Source organism: Myotis daubentonii, chromosome 3 (assembly GCF_963259705.1).
Source record: "Myotis daubentonii chromosome 3, mMyoDau2.1, whole genome shotgun sequence".
Classification (NCBI taxonomy): Eukaryota; Metazoa; Chordata; class Mammalia; order Chiroptera; family Vespertilionidae; genus Myotis; species Myotis daubentonii.
In genome coordinates this window covers 68,861,975-68,882,738 of record NC_081842.1, presented here as the reverse complement: position 1 = coordinate 68,882,738, position 20,764 = coordinate 68,861,975, and the positions used below count along the sequence as shown (strand labels likewise).

The 20,764-nt window shown below is 38.6% G+C and overlaps 2 protein-coding genes across 7 annotated transcripts in view; one reads left to right on the top strand and one right to left on the bottom strand.

Annotated features, from left to right (window-relative positions):
* The window catches only part of PHLDB2 (pleckstrin homology like domain family B member 2), a 242,294-nt gene that overhangs the window by 45,804 nt on the left and 175,726 nt on the right, over positions 1 to 20,764 (top strand). The gene's annotated exons all lie outside the window — the stretch shown is intronic.
* LOC132229613 (protein C1orf43-like) lies at positions 16,222 to 17,027 on the bottom strand. Its single transcript, XM_059686171.1, has 2 exons — positions 17,019 to 17,027; positions 16,222 to 16,795 (listed from the first exon to the last, which is right to left on the bottom strand). Exons 1-2 carry the CDS (start codon positions 17,025 to 17,027, stop codon positions 16,334 to 16,336), a joined length of 471 nt encoding a protein of 156 aa, XP_059542154.1. The 3' UTR covers positions 16,222 to 16,333.

The following is a 20,764-nucleotide window of genomic DNA, read 5'->3' as shown; positions in this document are numbered from 1 at the left end:
AATTTACACGGAGGGCTTTGCCAAACCTAGCCCAAAGAGAAATATTTTTATTATCCAGCTCTTTTATCAACTCCACAGCTCGGGTGTGGTTCACTCCTCAGTGCAGCATCCCCCTGTGCTGCTGAGAAGCCAAACACAATGGCCATGAAATGTGAGAATACTCTTGATGCATTGGCGGCTGCCTGCATCTGAAATGAGAGACACACCATAGGGAATGAGTGGCAGAAATAGGGGAGCCAAACTAAAATTTATATCACATATAACACTGTTAACACTCCCCAAAACTATTATTAGTACTATCATCATTGTCATTCATAAATGAAACAGAAGAGTAGACAGAGCAAAGGAAGATGACTTGGCTTATCACTTTGCCAGATGCATGGTGGGTCCACACCCTTAGAAAACAAACCTCAAGAATCCATTTTTAATCTATTCAGTCAGATGATTTCCCCTGATAGATTAAAAAGTTGAGTAACCAGGGAAGAACATAACATGGAAGGGCATGTAGATGATAGTTTAGAAAGGCCAGTGAGTTAAGATGCAGAGTATGGGTGCTGAAGGTGGGATGTGAATTTGATTGTGGCCCAGTACACTCCGAAAGCAGAAAATGAGTTAGGAAGGGGGCTTGGAAGCTCTAACAACAGTGGCTAATACAGATTTGTGGCAGCATCTCCCAGACCACCTCCTACTTATACATTTTTAAGTGTCATTCAATTTATGTTCATGGATTACAATTTCTTTTGAAGGTTAAATAAAAATAAGAGTAGAAAGACCAATAATCATTATAGAACTGGCAATAATGAAATTTTGGCTTGAAATCTGAACCAAAGAATTATTATTTGAGATATGTTTTCCTCTAGTAAACAAATTAGCAAAATTCTTATATTTTTCTACAATTACATTTATATAAATGGGTTTAGGGACTCATTTATATCTTGTTAAATTAATGAGATCCCAGAATTTTTATTGACTTAATGGAAATGGGCACTCATTTCTCAAATAAGGGGTTTAAATATGCCTCATTGCTTTGCTATAAAATTAGCCCTGAAGAAGTCTCAGAGCTGTTAGTGCAAGCTTTGCAACATATTTTGCTTTTTTTCAGAGATATTAAGCTCCCTTAGAGCAATGCCAAAGGTGGGAGATACTTACAAATAGTGTAAAAGCAAGCTTCTGAGCTGATGCTTATGAAAAACCAGAAAGAGAAACAGTGATAACTGCTATTTGAGGAGACACTTATGAAAACCAGATCTTACTTATTTTGTTTTAAAATTTTCATTGTTGTGACTTTTTTTGTTTTTATTTTATTTTTTTTATCTTTATTGTTGCAAGTATTACATAGGTCCTCCTTTCCCCCCCATTAACCTCTTCCAGCCTGCTGCTATCCTCATGCCGTCCCTCCCCCCCTCTCAGGCCCTCACCACTCCATTGTCTGTGTCCATGGGTTATGCATATATGCATACAAGTTCATTGGTTGATCTCTCCCCACCCATCTTCCCTAGTCTTCCCTCTGAAGAGCACCTAATTTAAATGTGGACTGGAGAATGACCTATATAACTGTAGTATAAATGCATCTGGGCAATAATCCCACTTATTATATGGACTTTTCTGAATTTTATTTTAAGTCCCTCTTTGTCAATTGAGTAGGACTAGTAAAACCTTTTTTTAGTATAGCACATAGGGCAACATTACAATTTATGGAAAGTCCCTTTCTACTCTTATATTTCCAAAGTATTTATGATTTATGGGCTTTGGTATCTATTTTATAGGCCAAATATTAATTTACTATCTGAGCCCACATTCCTACAATTATGCCTCATCCTTCAAGTTAATTCTTTGGGGATGTCCCATAAGCATCCTGGAAAGTCCAGCTTCTTGAGAGTAAATATTTCCCTGCCAAAACACTGAATCATCAACTGTACCCTATCTTAGAAAACTGGGATATATGAAGGAAGGGACTAATAATGATTTATACACCTGGATGTAGAACTCAAGAATTTAGGCCAGCATCAGAGTATAAAGTATTCACAGTTCACCCTTGATGTTGCCTATAAACACGGCCCCCCCTTCCCTGAGTCATGGGAAATTTAATAATATGCTTTTCCCTGAGATTTGACAATTGGCCCTGGAGCCAATGGTAATTACTATGCTTGCTCCATTCTAATCTTTCTCAGGTAGAGAACATAGAAATACATTCTGTCCAAAGATTCTTAGGCTGAAGATATTCAAGTATATCGCTAAGCAAATAGAAGGTAGATTCTAGCCTTAAAGAGCTTATGGTCAACTTACAAAAATTTGGAAAGTGTGTGTAGTTTAGGAGCCAAAAGAAGAAAAGCCACCAAACAGCATAAAAAAAAAGAGAGAGAGAGAGAGAGAGAAAAAGAGAAGACAGGAAGGTAAGCCAAGAGGCAGTCACATGCAATGACACAGGAAGCCAAACAGAAGGGCTTTGATGGGAAGGCAGTATCATTTGCCACAGAAAGTTCTGAGAAAATGCATTCTCTCCAAAGATAGTGGTTCTTGTGAGTGAACAATATCTCCACTATATAACAGTAATAAGGAATTAATTATTAAAATTGAACCATTAAGATTTCCTAAATAAGGATTCATGCTTTCTTTTCTTTCTCTTTCCTTCCTTCCTTCTTTCTTTCTTTCTCTCCTTACTTATTTTTTTATTTCTAAAACATACAAATATAATTTGAAATTAATACCCAGTTCTAAAATTTAGGCTCAGAATTTATGGTATTTATTTTCTCTTGTTTTCTAACAAAGGGACATTTAGTACGGTATCATAAATCAGACCCATCCTCTCTCCGATGTGAATACTTAGAAGGACACCAAGGTCAAAGGCACTTTGGTTCTGGAGTAGTAGAAACAGCTCTTTCATTCTCTGTTCATCTTTATGTAATTTACCTCAATTACGTGCCACATTTTTTCCTTCAAAAGGATGCTAGCTTGTCATAACCCTCTTGTGCATCATATTCTCAACTTGTTGTTTGATGCCATCTGTTTCACACAATAGAAAAAAAATTAGCAGTCCTATCACATCAGCCGAGTTTATCTGATCCCCCTCCAAATACATATATGGCACTATTGTACTGGGCAACTATTATGGGTGCTAAATCCTCCAACTAGTTTCATATTTGAAATGTGTTTTATTCCAATATTGATGTTGCATGTTCTTCTACAGCATTGCCCTTCTTTTGTCCTGGTAAATGGACTGGCTTCTGGCAAACCAGACAACTTGAGAAGCCCTAGAAAAATATTTTTTATAAGCTTAAGAGTCAGCAGAATCCTGTGGAGAGCTCTGGGCTTGCATGCCATTACACAACCATTCTGCTTCCTGAGGGAGTCATATAACTTCTCATTTTGAAAATAGGTATACTGTTACAGGTTGAATTATGTCCTTCCCCTACCCCCAAATTCATATGTTGAAGTCTTTATGCACAGTACTTCTAAATGTGACCTTATTTTAAGGTAGGATTTTAACAAAAGTAACCAAGTTAAAATGAAGTCAATATGACTGACATCCTTATAGAATGGAGAGATTTAAATACAGACATGCCTACAGAGAAAACACCATGTGGACGTGAAGATAACCATCTGCAAGCCAAAGGAGATGGAACAGATCCTTCCCTCACAGCCCTAAGAAGGAACCAACTTTTCCAACACCTTGATTTCATACTTATAGCTTCCAGATTCCCAGAATCTATATTCTTAAAGGGCTCTGACCCAGACCCTCTTTTTGCTTTAGCTATGTACTATGAACTATGAGAGAATAAATTTCTGTTGTTTAAGCCACCTACTTCATGCCACTTTGTTATGGAAGCTCTAGTAAAATAATACAGATCTGCTGGAGATGCACCTCACTGGGCTGTGTTGAAGAGCACAGAAAATATGTTGTGTCCAGCCCAGATTCAGGGCTAAAACTGCCCTTCCTAGAACACTGCCCTTGTCTACAGTTTCAGTGAATTTGGAAGAAAACTCATGCTCTCATTTAAAATGTAATTCAGCTCTCATTGAAGTATCTATGGCCTTACAGTACCTGGTACCAAGCATCTCTATTTATTCCCCAGGGCTCAAGACAGGCCAATTTGGGTCTAAGAAAACTAAGATCCATTCTGACTCTGTAAAGAAGACATGGCAGTGTTGTGTAGACATACCTGGGCAAAAAAATGGAACTGAGGGATCTATGAAGATCATGTTTTCTCTCCAGTTCTCTTCTGCCTTCTGAGCCATTCTCCTCTACCTACAATTTTCTTTAGCTCATACAGAGTTCCTTAGTGATGCACTTTAGCTTTCAAATTGTTCATTAGGCCACTAATGCAGTCTTTCTGTCTACTCTTACAGGAGTGGTTCTCAAACTTTAGCAGCAACAGAATTACCCAGAGGGCTTGTAAAATTCAGATTGCTGATCCCTACTCCCAGAGTTTCTAAATTCAGTAGGTCTGGGCAAGTAGTATCAAGTTTCTATCAGCCGTGGGCAAACTACAGCCCGCGGGCCGGATCCGGCCTGTTTGAAATGAATAAAACTAAAAAAAAAAAAAAAAAGACCTTTTATGTAATGATGTTTACTTTGAATTTATATTAGTTCACACAAACACTCCATCCATGCTTTTGTTCCGGCCCTCGGGTCCAGTTTAAGAACCCATTGTGGCCCTCGAGTCAAAAAGTTTGCCCACCCCTGTAATCTAGGTGATGCTGATACTGCTCATTTGGAGACCACACTTTGAGAATCACTGTTATATATATGACATTTCCGCTTCAGGTTTCACTGATTACTGATCTACAACCTTTCCAATTCACAAAATCTATATTTTTAAAGGGCTCTGACCCAGATCCTTTTTTTTTTTTTTTTTTTTTTTTTGCCTTAGCTATGTAAGTCCCTGACAGTAGCCCAAAATTAGCTGTGGTAATGAAGGACTGGGTTATGTGGGCCCACATTTTGCTACTTGTCACCCAATGCCTTCTGTAGATTTTATAAGTGGAGCCATGAATCAAGAACATTGACATGTGTCTAGTTTACAAAATGTGGGCCAAAAGTTTATTTATAAGTCAGATATTTGTTGCAGTGAGTTCTCAAATGTTAACTTCATACTACACATTATTAAAAAGTGTAACATCTAAGAATCATGTTAAAGAGTGTCATGCTAAGGGGAAAGCACATTTATAGTTCTGACTCAGGTGGCCCAGAAACTCTCATCTCATAGATATTCTTCAGGTAAAATCATGATGGGCCTTGGCAGGCTTGTAGCTTTGATGGCAAGGGAGTGGGCCCCATTATAGTAATGGCATTAGAAGTAGAGACAAAATTTAAAAGCGATGTTGAGAGTTGTTTTTATATGTGGGTGTATTGATTGAGTGTTTACCAAGAGTTATCTGTGTGTCTTCACAAGTAGATTGTCTGTTGCTTCCAGCATACCGAGTCTTGGAGTTTCCCCCCTGGGCCAAGCAGAGTTATACACATAGTGGATGCTGAGTATTTGATCAATGAATAAATGGCCACCATCCTTTATATTTGTGTAGTTAGAATATTTCCACTGGCATTATCTCTGTCACCATCATAATGTATAAAATTTTCCCTGAAGTCATTTTTCAGTTTTTGTAATTCAAGTTGACATCCCTGTGGCCCAGTGACAGTAATAACACAATTAAAGAAAAGTTTAATTTATAAAAATATTTCAAAATATAACTTCTTTACTTGCTTCTGAAGAACTATAAAATAGATATATTGACCATGAAGATCATGTCTTTAAAATTTTCTCCTCTTCCCACCTGATCTTCTCATACTCAAACCTATTCTGAGACTTGCAAAAACTCCTTCCCCACAGCTCTAGCCCACATGCTCTCATCCTTCTGTATTTTTCTCTATTTTCTCCTATTTTAGTAACAAATTCTGCATCAAGCGTCCTCCTAAGGCAAGGTTGCCAGGAAAGTTTGGAATACACATGTTGTGCCTCAGTACTGAGCTTAGTTTGGGGGTCTTACCAGGATCTCCCCAATAACAATGACCTCATCCCAAGAGCCCATTCTTTTAGAATCCTTTGCTCTACTTTCTAAGTATTTTTATCAAATAACAATAGAATTCATATTTATCAAATAACAATGCATTCATAAAAAGATTGGGCTCAAATAGATGGCAGAAATGATCATTAGTTATCTAAATATGGTTCAATTTTAAAGTGAGAATTTTCTTCAGCCTTCTGCTATGCAGATGCATTCTTTTCTCCCCACACTCTCAACTCTCAAATTCTTAAGTACAAAAGTGGTTTTTTTTAAATCCAGAAAAGAATCCAGAGAACTATGCAAATTTTTCTCAAGTGGTTCAAATATTCCCCTTTGTGAAAATGAAATACAGTCCTCGGTATTTGGAGTATGAAGTAGTAGCTGTACACAGAGGCAGCATTGCTTCTAGCACCAAAGTACCCAGTCAACCTGCCTATTTTGAATTTATCAAGCAAGGAAAGAATGACTTAGCTCAATAACCCTCAGGCAAAAACTCTGTTTACTCAAAGAGTATCTCAGGAATGGGACAGGATCCAAAGATGAGAGTCAAGATATAGTGAAAGGATGTGAAGGAAAGAGAAAAACTATAAAAGCAACTGTCACTATTTGAAACAATGATAATAATAATAGAATGTAATGATAGGCAATAACTGTCCTTGCATTCAGAGAAAATGTTCAGATTTCTACTGAAAATGACCTTAGGTAAATATGGAACTCCTATTCCAAGTTAAATAGTCAGTTTGGGGAAGGACATTAATTTCCCAACAACTAGGTTAAACCTTGAACTTGTGTCATAGCTCATGTTCCCCACTTGAAAAATGAAAAATGAGAATGGGAAAGAAGAGAGATTCTTTGAGCCTGGCAAACTCCCAGAAATGTTGATGCTCTTTGAGCTCCAGTTTAAGCTTTTATAGTTCATTGATTTTAAATTTTTGTTCCTGTTATTATTATTATTCTTCAGTCTGGAATGCTCTCCACCCTCCTCTTCACTGTCCCAAATTCTTGCTTATCTTTCTTATTTCAGTGTACATATCATTCATGCCAGACAGCCTGTCCTGACTGTCCCTACTTCTCTTTAAATTAGATGAACTCCTGCTAGAGCTTCCTTAGCAGTAAGTAGTGATCCCAGCAGACTATTTACCATTCTTCTGTTCCTGCTTAGAGACCGTCTGTCTTTCTAACCAATGGTAAATCCTGTAAAGGCAATGACCCTCTCTACTTTCTGCCCTATTTTGAACAAGTGCTTAGCACACAGGAGGTGCTTTATAGAGCTTTGTTTTTGTTCTCAGCCTATGCAGAAAGAAGAGAAATTTTGAATATTTCTGGACATAGTGTCTATTTTTTAGGGCTATCTATATATTTTTGCATATTATTGTACAGTTCGAATTAGTCTTTACATACTAACCTTATATCACATATTATTTTGTCTTGCTTCCAGTTTTATTTTGTTTCTCTTCTTAGTCCCCATCTGTTTTCCCTATCTCTGTCCCCAGTGGCTACTCCAAGGTAGCACTTTCTAAAATTCCAAACCTCTCTGTGCTTCAACATTTTGAAAAGCCTTACTTTACACTTTTATTTCTAGAAACTGTGCTTGCAGGAGTTCTGAGGTCTGTGGCTTCAGCCTCAAGGTCATGAGAAAATCTTTCCTGTTCAGAAGGAGGCTCCAGGAGCCCTCCAATGAGTCTGTGCAAACCCTTTATTGGGTAATAGTATTATCTTTGCTTAGAATACTTCTCTCTGAAATGGGTGCCTCAACAGGCAGTTACATCTAAAATATCCTCTTTCCTTTGGAATTTACCTCTGTTTTTCTTAGTAGTGATTAAGTTCTTTAAATGACTAGACTAGAACAAGCATTGCTAGAAATGAACTGAAGCATGAGCAAGGTTAGATGAGACAAAATAACTCCTTTAAGTGTATTCAAGTCTCCAGGCTCAGATTACCCAGGTCAGTGAGGGAACTCCCAGAGAGAGGAGCATCTTTGAGAGAAACATGTGTAACTATAAATGTACCTGCACTCCCAAGACATTAATCCCTGATTTCAGGATTAATAAATTCGCTGTTGATCCTTAGCAAGATTCTAGAATTAATCATTATTAGCCAATTTGTGGGCAGTTGGGTCAGAATATCTTGCCTTCATCCCAAAGAAGCGTTGTTAAAATCAAGTTTTGTCAAACTTAAAACAGTATGCCAGATAAATATCAAAAAGGAATTCAATCTTGATTTCAGTAAGTATCTTGACAAAGTTTGTTGTAATACCATTAAGAACCAGATGGTAAACAGCTCAATATGAAAACAGTGAGTATGGATTTCGAGTCTTTTAAACAAACATATTAAAGAAAATTGTTTAGTAGATCAATGTCCTTTGGAAGGACTAATGTCTCTACATGTGGTAATGTTCACCCTACATTTTTTCAAAACTTCCAATAAGCACCAAACTGGGAGAAAAAATAAGCTTAATAAAATCAAGATCAAGATTGAGAAATATTTTAACAGACAATGAATATACTAGCCAACATTCCACAAGTTTATTATTAAGGACACATGTCTTAACAGTAATTTTTATTAATCAAATATTCCATATGTTGATTTAGAAAAAGCAGAAAATATAAACAAACAAATAGGAGAAAAATAGAACTGTCAATGAGGTCATCACTAGGATTGTCTGCAGAAATAGCAGTTTTCCTTCCAAGCTCATTGTAAGTTTCCACTTTCTTACTCCCTTTGAAGTGAGACATGGCCTTGTGATTTTTCTTAATGATAAAATAAAAGAAGTGTCATGCAGTGTGTGCAAGTTGTCCCATCCTTTATTCCTGCCTCAGTGATGATGGAAGCTTCTGGAGCCACCATTTATCCATATCTCTGAATGGGCGTAAGGAGAGGCCCCCTCTATTGCAGCCTGCCTTGGGATGTAACAGAAGCAAGAACTAATCTTTTGTTATAATAAGTCACTGAGATTTGTGGATTATTTGTTACTGCAGCAAAACTTCACCTACTTTGACTTATAAAATTAGTATTTCTGAACACAGGGATAAGAAGAAATGTGTTTGTGTAGTGTTAATTCCCAGATTTTTAGTATGTGTGTATCATGTACACATAAATTATTAAAATGTCACCACTATCTTTTGTACATATGGTTCACTTCATAATATTGTGAAGTAAATATATTTTTACATCAATTTTATAAATTCACAATAATAGTTAATCATCTATAATAATAAAAGTATGATATGCTAATTAGACCAGATGTCCTCCCAGGTGTCCTACTGGACAACCTTCCAGATGAAGCCAGGGGAGGGATCCAGGCAGCCACTGTGGCTGTGAAAGCCTACTCTTGCACGAATTTCGTGCATCAGGCCTCTAGTTAGTAATAAATGCAATCTACCAATCCCCTATTGTTGGGAATTTATTGTTTCTATTATAATTACTGCCATGATGACAATTTTTGCACACATCTTTAATATTTTACTTAGGATAAATTTAGAAAAGTGGTATTGTAGAAAGAAATATTATTGCTTTCTTGGGCTTTATTCCACATATGGAATATTTGATTAATAAACCACAAATAACCTTCACAAATCCCTCCTGACAATATATATATTCCCAAATTATCCTAAAGCAAGTAATAGAAATATATATAATCCCATCAGTTGTGTGTGAGAAATCCTGTTTTGCCCGATACTTTTCTACACCATATATTAACTATATTCATTTTTACAAATCTAATTGTGCCAGCACCTTTGGTGACTAGCTTGTTTGAACATTTCATTACATCGTTGTGGGCCATTTTATTTTTTTGCCACTCAAATATCTATGGCTTTTTCTTTGGTCTATTTTAGTTAATTTACAAGAGAAATTAAACTCTATCACATATTTTGCAAACATGTTTCCCAGTTTTCTATTTTTAATTTTTATGATTTTAAAATTATTTTTTCCATACTGAAATTCTAAATTTCAATTAACAAAATATATCAGTCTTTCCTTTGTGACATATTTTTGGATGTCATACATAGAGTATCTTCACAAATCTCCAAATAAAATACAATATTTTCCCCAAGTACTCATTTTTTACATATACATTTTAATTTACCTGGAATTTATGTATTTATTTATGAATATTGAATATAATAAGAATCTTTTCTTCCCCCTCAAAGGAAGACCTAGAGTGTTTAGCTGCCCTAAAATACAAGAAGCAGCTGTGAGTAGACAAACATATTTATGCAATTTTAAACTTCCTTCACAAAAATTTAGGACCCATGAAAAAGGAAGTAAATTCTATTGCATTCTTTATTCATTAGACCACATCTAAAATATTTGGTCTTGTGTTTACCTTTAAATTGGGATATTGGCAAGTTAAAGGCTAGTCCAACAAGGGCAACCAAAGTGGTGGTGGTTCTGGAAATCCTATCTTTTGAAGAACAATCCAAGGAATGTTTTGTTTGGAGAAGAGATTAATGTTGATGATGAAAATTATATTTAGATTGAGGAACAACTGCCATGATGAAGAACTATATTCATTCTGTGTAGTTCTAGCTGTCAGCATTTGGTACATTAAAATGTGTAGTAGTGCTTCTTTTATTTAAATAAAGGAAAGAATTTTGTGTCAACTAGAACTGCTTAAAAATAAGATATTGACAATTCCATTCCTGGAGGAACTCAAACAAAGACAAAGTGCCATTCTGTCTGGAAGTCTGTACAGGAGATCCTGGTCTGGGTTGGACTGTTGGACCAATGCTCTCCAAGGCCCCTTCCAAAGTCTGAGGTTTTATGATTCAGGACTATGTATGACCTGCCTGAAGAAAATGGCCTAATTAATAACCCTTGTTTCTTCTAAAATTTAGGTCTGAGAAAAATGGCTTCAGTTAAGAGGATAAGACAGGGCTTCAGGCAGGAGCACTAACCTAGGGCCTTAGTACATTAGCCCAGGCCCTACCACCCAGTAATAAGCAGTGGAACCTTAGGAAAGTCACTTATCTTTCCTGGGCTATAATTTGTTATTTTAAAATGAGAGGAGTGAACTAAAATATTATTATTATAAATAATGTAAGGGTACCACCAAAGTATAAGATACTATTGTTTTGTGTTTAATAAATAGGTGGAATAAACTACATAAGCAGGTTTCTATAAACCCTGATCATTTCAATGCTTTATCTTGTTGAAGCCTCTAGAAGCAAAGCCAGAGGTTAAAAATTTAAGAACCTGTTTTGCACCAGGCACTATGCTAGGTACCAGAGATTCTAAGGTGATGAAAATGAAGTCTGCGCTCTCAAAGATCTCACAGTGTAGTAGTGACGACAGCCTAGCAGACTAACATGATAATTGTATTGAGTGTCTGTACCTGCTGTAGGTTCAGAGACATGCATCTTCTCTCCAAGTCTCAAGTCTCTAAACAGTAGGTCAGATGATCCCTAAAGACTCTTGCAGCTCTACATCTTGCACATGTTCCTAAATAGAGGAGACTAGCCCACCATACCCGCTTCACCAGGGTTAACCAATAGTTATATAAAGACAAATGCTGAGTAGAGCCCCCAAGGCTCAAGTCAGAGACTCAATCACAACTGCCTGTTTAAGATTAAAGACACCCCTGGAGTCTCAATCAAGCAAACCACAAATAACCTTCACAAATCCCTCCTGACAATTATCTTCTGTGGACTTTTTCCATGGTGCTGGCTCATCTAAGATTTCCTAGTATATGGTATAAATGAAACTAGGGGAGACAGCCTTCTCATGCTTTAGTAACCTGCTCAATAAAGGCACATTTTGTTTTAGGGAAGGGTCCAATGACACATCTAGATGACTGACAAATGACTATGTTTTAGTGTGTGATTGTAATGGTGTCCTGATCCAAGTGATGGCTGGGAGGTGATTCATCTAATATCTAAAGTTGGCCTTTGCAGTGTTAGTTATATGATCTGCCTCTCACAGCCTGTAAACTATTGGGGCAGGTTTCTCACATTATACTTTGTATAGCACTAAGCCCTCAGATTCTCACATTAAGAAACTCTAGCCTTTATTTCATTAGGAATAACCTGGCAGTACCTTATTAAGAACAGAGGAAAATAAAATACGTTAGCTGAGAGAACATTTCCACAGGACCCTGACACATGTAATTGTTTCTCCCACTACTAGATTTCAATTATAACACATCCCCAGGTATGCAGCAGCCCAAGAGAGAAAAATATGTCCTAGAATAATGGTCTCAGAATCACCTGGAGGGGCCTGTTAAAACATGGAGTGCTAAACCACACCTCAGAGTTTCTGTTTCATGTAGGTCTGGGGTGGTACCTAAGCATTTGTCTTTCTAGCAAGTTCCCAGGTGCTGCTGTTGCTGCTGGTATTGGTACCAAACTTTGAGAACACCTGTCATAGAAGACAGTTAACTGATACTTGACAAATGCTTTCCCATCTCAAAGAACTTCCCAAGCCAAGCCAGGCCTCTATATCTACTAAAGGTCTCCCTAGAGAGTTCTCTCAGAAATGAAATAAAGAAAAATTTGGAAATAAATATCATTAGGACTTCACCTGAGGCCAGAAGAAATGATATATAGAGAACACTGACCTCTGAAGTATGGTGTAACTAAATAGCACCAACAGTAGATGGAACCAATGACCTGATGTGAATAGGCACAGGGAAGACGAGGACACCATCCATCAGGGTATCATACTTCTGACTATGGCTATTTCTATCATTCTTCAGACATATCCTGGCTCTTCTGTGTGTGGGGGGAGGGATTTTTTTGGGGGGGCTGGGGGAGTTGCATTTATGATGTCTAGTGGAGCTGAGCTATTTGGCCTTCAGGTGCTCCATACAGAACCTGAGAACATCCAGCTTATAATCCTTATCCTCATGACTTCAAGTTACTCAAGATGAATTTGTTCTCTATTTAAGCAGCTCAATTAATTCACCATTTGGGGGTATTCACTGAATTCTCTATAGTGTGCTATGCTATCAGAATTTCTTTAGAGAGCAGTTAATTTAAAATCAAATGGTCCTCATAAGTGAAAGATCCTTCTTCCTCTTAGGATATTTTTCGCACTTGGGTTTCAAAGGCTGGAAGTGAGGGCTCTCTCCATTGTGTCATCTACAAGACTTTTTCCCTGACTTTTTCTGATATATGACTGTGGCCAAACACTTGCTACAGGTTAGAGGTGCCTATTCCTTTCAAGCTGGAATTGCAGTGCTCAATTTTGCTTCTATCCATTTCCAAAGCCATGGCTGGTGGTCCATGCTGACGCTGAGCTTTCTCTCTCTTGATCTCTGGGGCTCTGCTTCTGACCTTGCCATTTCCCTTCTGGTCCACCTTATGCCAAAGAATACATAAGCCCCCATGGGAAAAAAAGGAGACATTCCACAGCCACAGCCAAAAAGAAAGGACCACCCCAGGGTAGAGCTTCTGGCAGCCCACCCAGGCTATTCTAGGGTGGATCCAACCCTATTGCATATTTCCCTAAAATAAAACAAGTTGAAGATGCACCAAATACTTTTTTCTACAGTCTTTAAACCAACATAGACATTCTAGGCCCCCTAAAATAAACCTTTGAGAATAAAGCAACATTTTTCCAGTAAATATATTATAAATAGGTGGTAAAGAATCCTTCAATCTGGCAAAGACTAGAATAGGAACATGAATGGGAAATAGGCCAAGACTTCTCACTTTAATCAGTATAATTACCTTATGCATTCTGACCTGAGAAAATCACAAGCTTCTAGGAAGAGAATTGATGGGATATTTCAGCCCTAAATATGGTTAAAGAACAAGAGAAAGGAACGCAGACAAAGGAACTAGCAGGTGAAAAGAATTATTATGCCTTTTTTCTTGTAAGATCATTTCAAAGTGGTAATTCAGGTGTTACTTTGTGTCTTATGAATGCCAGTGGGTAAATGGGCATGGTCACCCTCCTCTGACAGAAACTAAGATGGGCATGGTGTTGGACTCAGTGCAGGTCAGAAGTAAAACCTGGAACTCACAGGCATTGGTCCTGCTATTTAATGTCAAGACCTTCTTTTTCTAAAGGCAGAAAAGTCCAAGAAGGGAATAGATATGCCAATATTACTTTAAATGACATAACTTGAAACTCCCTAAATGAAAAATCCCCCTCTGAAACACTTCCTTGATTCTTCTTTTATCTACTTCTCCAATCTATGTACATTTATTCTTTCTCTCTGAAAAAAAGACTGTGGTGAAGTGGGCAAATTGGAATGGATAAACCTACCACAGAGGAATGCTTTAACGATTAAAAGGGAAATATATGGGAAAGCCCCCAGAAGACACATAGAAGTTGCTCAGTAAAGAAATACCTCCTCCTTCTCTTGTTGGCAGAGGGAAAGCCTTGTGACTGGGCAGAGAAGTGTCATTATGAGAGCTACATTAGGTTCTTTCCCTTGTTGGAGTCAAATTGGTAATAAAGGAATAGCAAGGCTCACACACCAAATCCCTTCATAACTCTTTCAAACTGAGCTTTATTCTTCCCAATCATCACAGCAGGTTTTGGAACAATGCGCTGGACAAAGTAATGCTCCTCACATCCAAAGAGTGTTCTGCTACGCAACAAATTATGCATGTAGTTCAAGGTTCTATCAGACTTCTGGCATCAGATTAGGAGTTCCTTTGAAAAAAGATTGTTGTCTTCAATAGAACTTCTTAGTAGAACTTTTCTTAGAAGGAGTAATAATATACTTCCCATGGGAACTTAGTAGTTATTTTGTCAACCAATAATTAAAGAAACACCATTCATATTTGGCTATACATTTATCATATATCTTCCTGTCTAGATTATATTAGAGGCTATAAGAACAAAAGAGTTTTGTTATAAGTACATATAATTATATTCTTCATTTAAAAAAGAGAAAGAATCAAATGCTCCGTCATATACCTTGGGGAAGCCAGATACTATAGTGCATGAAAGTATAGTTTTGCACTCAGATGGTTCTGAGTTCAAGTTTATTTACTAGGTTTTTGGACTTGGAAAATTTAACTTTTCTAAGATATGGTTTTTAGTTTCCATAGTATCTGACCCTATAGGTAATGGATCAATAAACAGTGATTAATATAGTGGTAATGATTACCAACTGTGCCAAGATTGGCCACGCTATGTGCCTTGAGCATTTTTTGTTGACCCTTATCTTTCAGCCAAATGAACAATGCAAAACAAAGTTCCTAAAGAATCTTGAGCCCTACCTAGTTTGGCTCAATGGATAGAGCATCAACCAGCAGACTAAAGGGTCCCAGGTTTGCTTCCGGTCAAGGCATATGCCTGGTTGTGAGCTTGATCCCCAGTGGGGGGCATGCAGGAGGCAGCCAATCAATGATTCTCTCTCATCATTGATGTTTCTATCTTTCTCTCCCTCTTCCTTCCTCTCTGAAATTAATAAAAATGTATTTTAAAGTAAATAAATAAATCTTGGAAGCAGTGATCATATTGTGAAGTACATGATCTGATCAATCAGAGTCTGTTCAAGGCCACCTCAGAACTTTGGAATGGAGTTCCATCACTGGAATAACTGCTCATACTGTTTCCATGAGTTTGAGGTGCTTAATGGGGTGGGAGGTCAGGAGGCTTCAAACTGCCATAGATCTTACCATCATCTCAGGGGTGTTTCAGCTCAATCAGAGACCAGTAGGTGGAAGCCTCCCCTCCTAATAATGTTTGTTCCTACTCAGAATGGGCCATATCCTTAGTTTTCATGACTCTGATGACCTCAGGGCATCGCCCGGAATATTCGAATATTCAGCTTCCCTTATGAGAAATAAAGGCCATTCTCCATTCAAAGACTGGCCGGGAGAGAGACTCCTGCTATTGTAGCAATATGGGGACTCATTCTGTTGCCCTTTGACTCCAAGGCTCCAAATGCCTCCTTTTTGACCGCTAAAGCAGATTTACTCAAACTCCTCAGGTAAATGTCTCTCCTCTGATAGGAAACCAAGCTCCAAAGTCCCAAAGTTTAGTATTTACCTTCCAGAAGTTTCCAGTTCTATAATTAGTAGTCTCTTCACACTCTCTTCACAGCACTTAAGGCAGTAGGACTCTCTCAGTAGGTTGCTAAGTGACTGCAATTAAGAAGCCAGACTATGACAGTGGCCACCTACATAGTGTTTTGACAAGGGAGATAATTTTTCATGAATGCAGTGGACATTTTGTTTGGTGAGTTGAGCATAGTGTAGGAAAGCTGCTGTCCAGGCACTCTGGACATAAAATGACACATTATGGGGACAACAAGGAAGTGCTTGGCACGTTCACTCTTCTGGCTGGAGGGGAGGTAGGTCACCTGTATGGTTGTTGGGGAAACTCCAGGAGCCTGGGGTAGGTCTTTGGCTGCTGACTGATGTTGTCGCTAAGAGTTCCCACTTCGTGCTTTGACCACTGTGGCCAGCTCACTCAGGGCCTCCTGATAGCGCAGGTACTCTCTCTGGCCAAAGACTCTAGTCCCATAGCGGGCTGTCTCATAGCCATCCAGCAGGGTATCAATGAGGGCTTTGCGCACACCATTGAAAGGAGTACTAGTGTTTCGAAGATCTAGCAGGTAGGAGAGAAAATTCATGCCCATTAAGGAACGGGGATGCCGGCCTTCAGCATGAAATGGGATTTCAGAGGCACGGATGGCATCTAGAGCTTTCATCCTGTATAAATAGTTGTAGCAACTCTGATTTCCCTGGGTGTCCAGCTGCAGCAGTCTTGCATCATCATCCGCAAGGAGCTGAGGTTCATACTTGATATCCTGAACCTTGGATAGTCGAATATCAATCTCCTCTTTTAAGTCCTTGGGGGCATTGTGTCCCACAGGACATGAGGTCCCCTTTGGGATTTCATTGCAAAAATTTGTGCACAGGCCACTAGTGTGTATATAATGAATCAAAGCTATGATTCATTCATTTCCTATGAGGAGAGGGGAGGAAATGCACACTTTCACGTTTCTTATAGATATCACCAGATCTGACTTCAAAAAAGATTGAACAATTTATGAGTTCCTATTTTCCTACATCCTGAATTATTCTGTAAAGTGACTGGATTGGATTTACCTGGGTCATGATATTCAAAATGAAACAGGAACCTTTGTCCCTGATTCATGAATGACAAGGCCATTTTCATCTTTGCTGAAGATCTGCCTGTTTTGGAAGGTAGCTACATAGCATTTGGTTGAGGGTGGAGCCATATGGAATGCCTCTATTACTATTGCTTTTCATAGCTCCCAGATGTGAGGAGAACCACATGCTCTCCAGCTGTTTCCATGTTTACCCCAGCCACAGTCTTCTTTTCAATAACAGTTTCTCAAAATTTATTTGCCAATGCTATTCTAAAAACTGCCTGCTACCTATCACTGTCATCATGAACAGTAACAACTAATGTCTGCTTTTTGTTTAAGGTGCCAGGAGTATCAGGCAAGCATATAAATAAGACTAGCTCCTCGACCCTCACACATCTTCAAGTCTTGGGAAATCCACACTTTTTCCCACCCACATCACCTCCTCCACCCTTGGGACTCCTCCCCATCTTATCTGGGATGATCCTTCAGTGTGCCTCACTATGCCCTGCTTTCATAAGACCTGTTTTCTTGAAGGGAAGTGGCAAAATACCTTTCCACCTTTCCAGAGTATTCTAAAGTAGTAGACAAAGTAAACTAATATCTTTTTTAAGATCCCAGAGGTGTTAAGACATAGTACTTGTGATTCTGCCCTCAAAATATGTTAAAAATCTATCCACTTCTCTACAGCTCCTTTGCTGTCACTTAATTCAATCTACCACTATCCTTATGTTGACTATTATAATATAGCAAATCTAAACAAATCTCCCCAAAGCCACTATTGCTCACTTCTAATGGATTATCCACAGAGCAGCCAGTGGAAGATTTTGAATACGCAAATCTGATAGGGTTACATCCCTAACCAGTAAGATTCAAAACATTAAGAAAAATCAGGTATTCAAATTAAAAGTCCTTATCTCTTGATACTATATACTCTGCTTCTCTTCTCTGGGTGCTGGCACAACCAGTTTTGTTTGTTTGTTTGCTTGTTTGTTTTTAAACTCTCCCTAGCTTTTCACTTTCTCAAGCTTAGTCTATTCCTCTGCCTAAAATCTTTCCTAACTACCTCCTGCTCATGCATCATGTCTTAGCTACTTCCTCCTCAGAGTTGTCATTTATTGATTGTATAACCTAAATGTGACCCTGTTTTTGTTTCTCGTTATACCCTTTATTGTCCTTCTTAGCATTGTCACAATTCATTGTTATCTATGTGTTGGTATGATTATTTATTCAATATCTGTTTCCCCTACTGACCACATATCACTAGTGCCTAACAAGAAATTAATGACTAAAGAGAAATATATGGAACCTTGAAATGGGTTGTTTTATTGAGGTAGATACATATACAAATACAAACACACGCACGCACAGTAGTCATTGTGGATTATTGAATAGCCCCACTCTTTCCTAATTCTCTGCTCAGACACTGGGTAACTAGAGACCCAGCCATTGCCACAGCATTTCTGTTTCTTATTATTGTTGACTGCCATACTTAAAAACAATTCAATCCATGTGTAAAGATTCCTTGAGACAGTCTATCTTGAGACAAAGGCAAAAATGTATTGGTTCTGTATTTGCTACATCTGTGCCTTTTTATATCCACTTGATATGTGGCATTTTTTGGTGGTTGGGAGACCTCTTTGAATCTGGCAAATATGTTTATAAGCTGAAATAATAGGAATATATTGTAAGAATAAATATATATTTACTTCTAAGCATAAACTGAGACATATTTGTTCTTTAATGAATTCGAAGAAGAATTAACCTCTTGAGGAACATCCCATAATCTTTCCTCTTTCATCATGTGTCCTTTGCAACACCTGTAACACCTCTCTACTCTTACCACAACCTTGGAGTCATACCATTTTAGCACTGAAATGGATATTCAAGGTTATTTTAGCTTTATATAGGACAGAACTAAGGCTCTGCAAGATAAAGTGATTTGCCCAAGGCCATTCAACTCTTATTACACAATTACAGAGGAATGGAAAACAAGGTGACCTTTCAAAAGCATGGTCTAAATAATTGGCTCGCAATTTTTCTATTTAAAGAAGAAGAAGAAGAAGAAGAAGAAGAAGAAGAAGAAGAAGAAGAAGAAGAAGAAGAAGAAGAAGAAGAAGAAGAAGAAGAAGAAGAAGAAGGAGGAGGAGGAGGAGGAAGAGGAGGAGGAGGAGGAGGAGGAGGAGGAGGAGGAGGAGGAGGAGGAGAAGGAGAAGGAGAAGGAGAAGGAGAAGGAGAAGGAGAAAGAGAAGGAGAAGGAGAAGGAGAAGGAGAAGGAGAAGGAGAAGGAGAAGGAGAAGGAGAAGGAGAAGGAGAAGGAGAAGGAGAAGGAGAAGGAGAAGAAGAAGAAGAAGAAGAAGAAGAAGAAGAAGAAGAAGAAGAAGAAGAAGAAGAAGAAGAAGAAGAAGAAGAAGAAGAAGGGAACATTCTAAGTCTGAGAGCATTCTGATTTTTAAAGTATTTTTTAAAGTTAATTGTTACTATCAAGATCAAGAAACCGCCCTGACCAGTTTGGTTTAGGGATAGAGCTTCGGCCTGTGAACTCAGGGGTCCCGGGTTTGATTCTGGTAGGGGGCACATCCCAGTGGGGCCGTGCAGGAGGCAGCTGAATCGATGTTACTCTCTCATCAATGTTTCTAACTCTCTATCCCTCTCCCCGCCTCTCTGTAAAAAATCAATAAAATATTTTTTTAAAAAAATAGATGAAGAAACCAAGGGAGTGAGGTCTGAAAACATTTAAAAATCTAATCATTCTTTGCAGGAAAATCTTCACCTGCTCTAGGCTTGTTTGCATTTACTTTTTGTATTGCTTCCTAAGTTAGAGTAGGTGAAAATTACCTGGACCACAACTTTGCAATGAACTTATTAAGCATTTATTTAAAATATTATATTATATTATATTATATTATATTATATTATATTATATTATACTAGGGGCCCGGTGCACGAAATTCGTGCACTGGGTGTGTGTGTGGGGGGAGTGTCCCTCAGCCCAGCCTGCCCCCTCTCACATACTGGGAAGCCCTCAGGCATTGACCCCCATCACCCTCCAATCGCAGGATCGGCCCCTTGCCCAGGCCTGATGCCTCTGGCTGAGGCGTCCGGCCCGGGCAGGGGGGACCCACAGCTGCAGCGGCCCCGCGATCGTGGGCTCTGCTTTAGGCCCAGGCAAGGGAACCCTAGCTCCTGGGACTGCCAGCTTCGACCGTGCCCAGCTCCCATCGCTGGCTCCACCCCTACTTCCTGCTATCACTGGCCAGGGCGGCAAAGACACCTGATTCTCCCATCATGGCTGGGGGCAGGGCAAAGGCGGCCCCAGGGCCGCCTTTGTCCTGCCCCCCAGCTCTTAGCTCCCCCTTGGTTTCCGATCACTGTCAGTGGCAGGGGGCTTCTTCCTGCTTTCCCTTTCGCCTCCCTGCATTGTGCCTACATATGCAAATTAACCGCCATCTTGTTGGCAGTTAACTGCCAATCTTAGTTGGCAGTTAACTGCCAATCTTAGTTGGCAGTTAATTTGCATATAGCCCTGATTAGCCAATGAAAAGGGTATCGTCGTACGCCAATTACCATTTTTCTCTTTTATTAGTATAGATTATATTTATTTAAAATATTATCTATATCTGAACAATTCTATGATCTAATATTTTTGGTTCCCAATACAAATAATAAATTATAAAACTTTTACTCAATTACTTTTATGCAAAGGAGAGTTTATTGGACCTCATGAGTGTCAGAAAGGTGAGC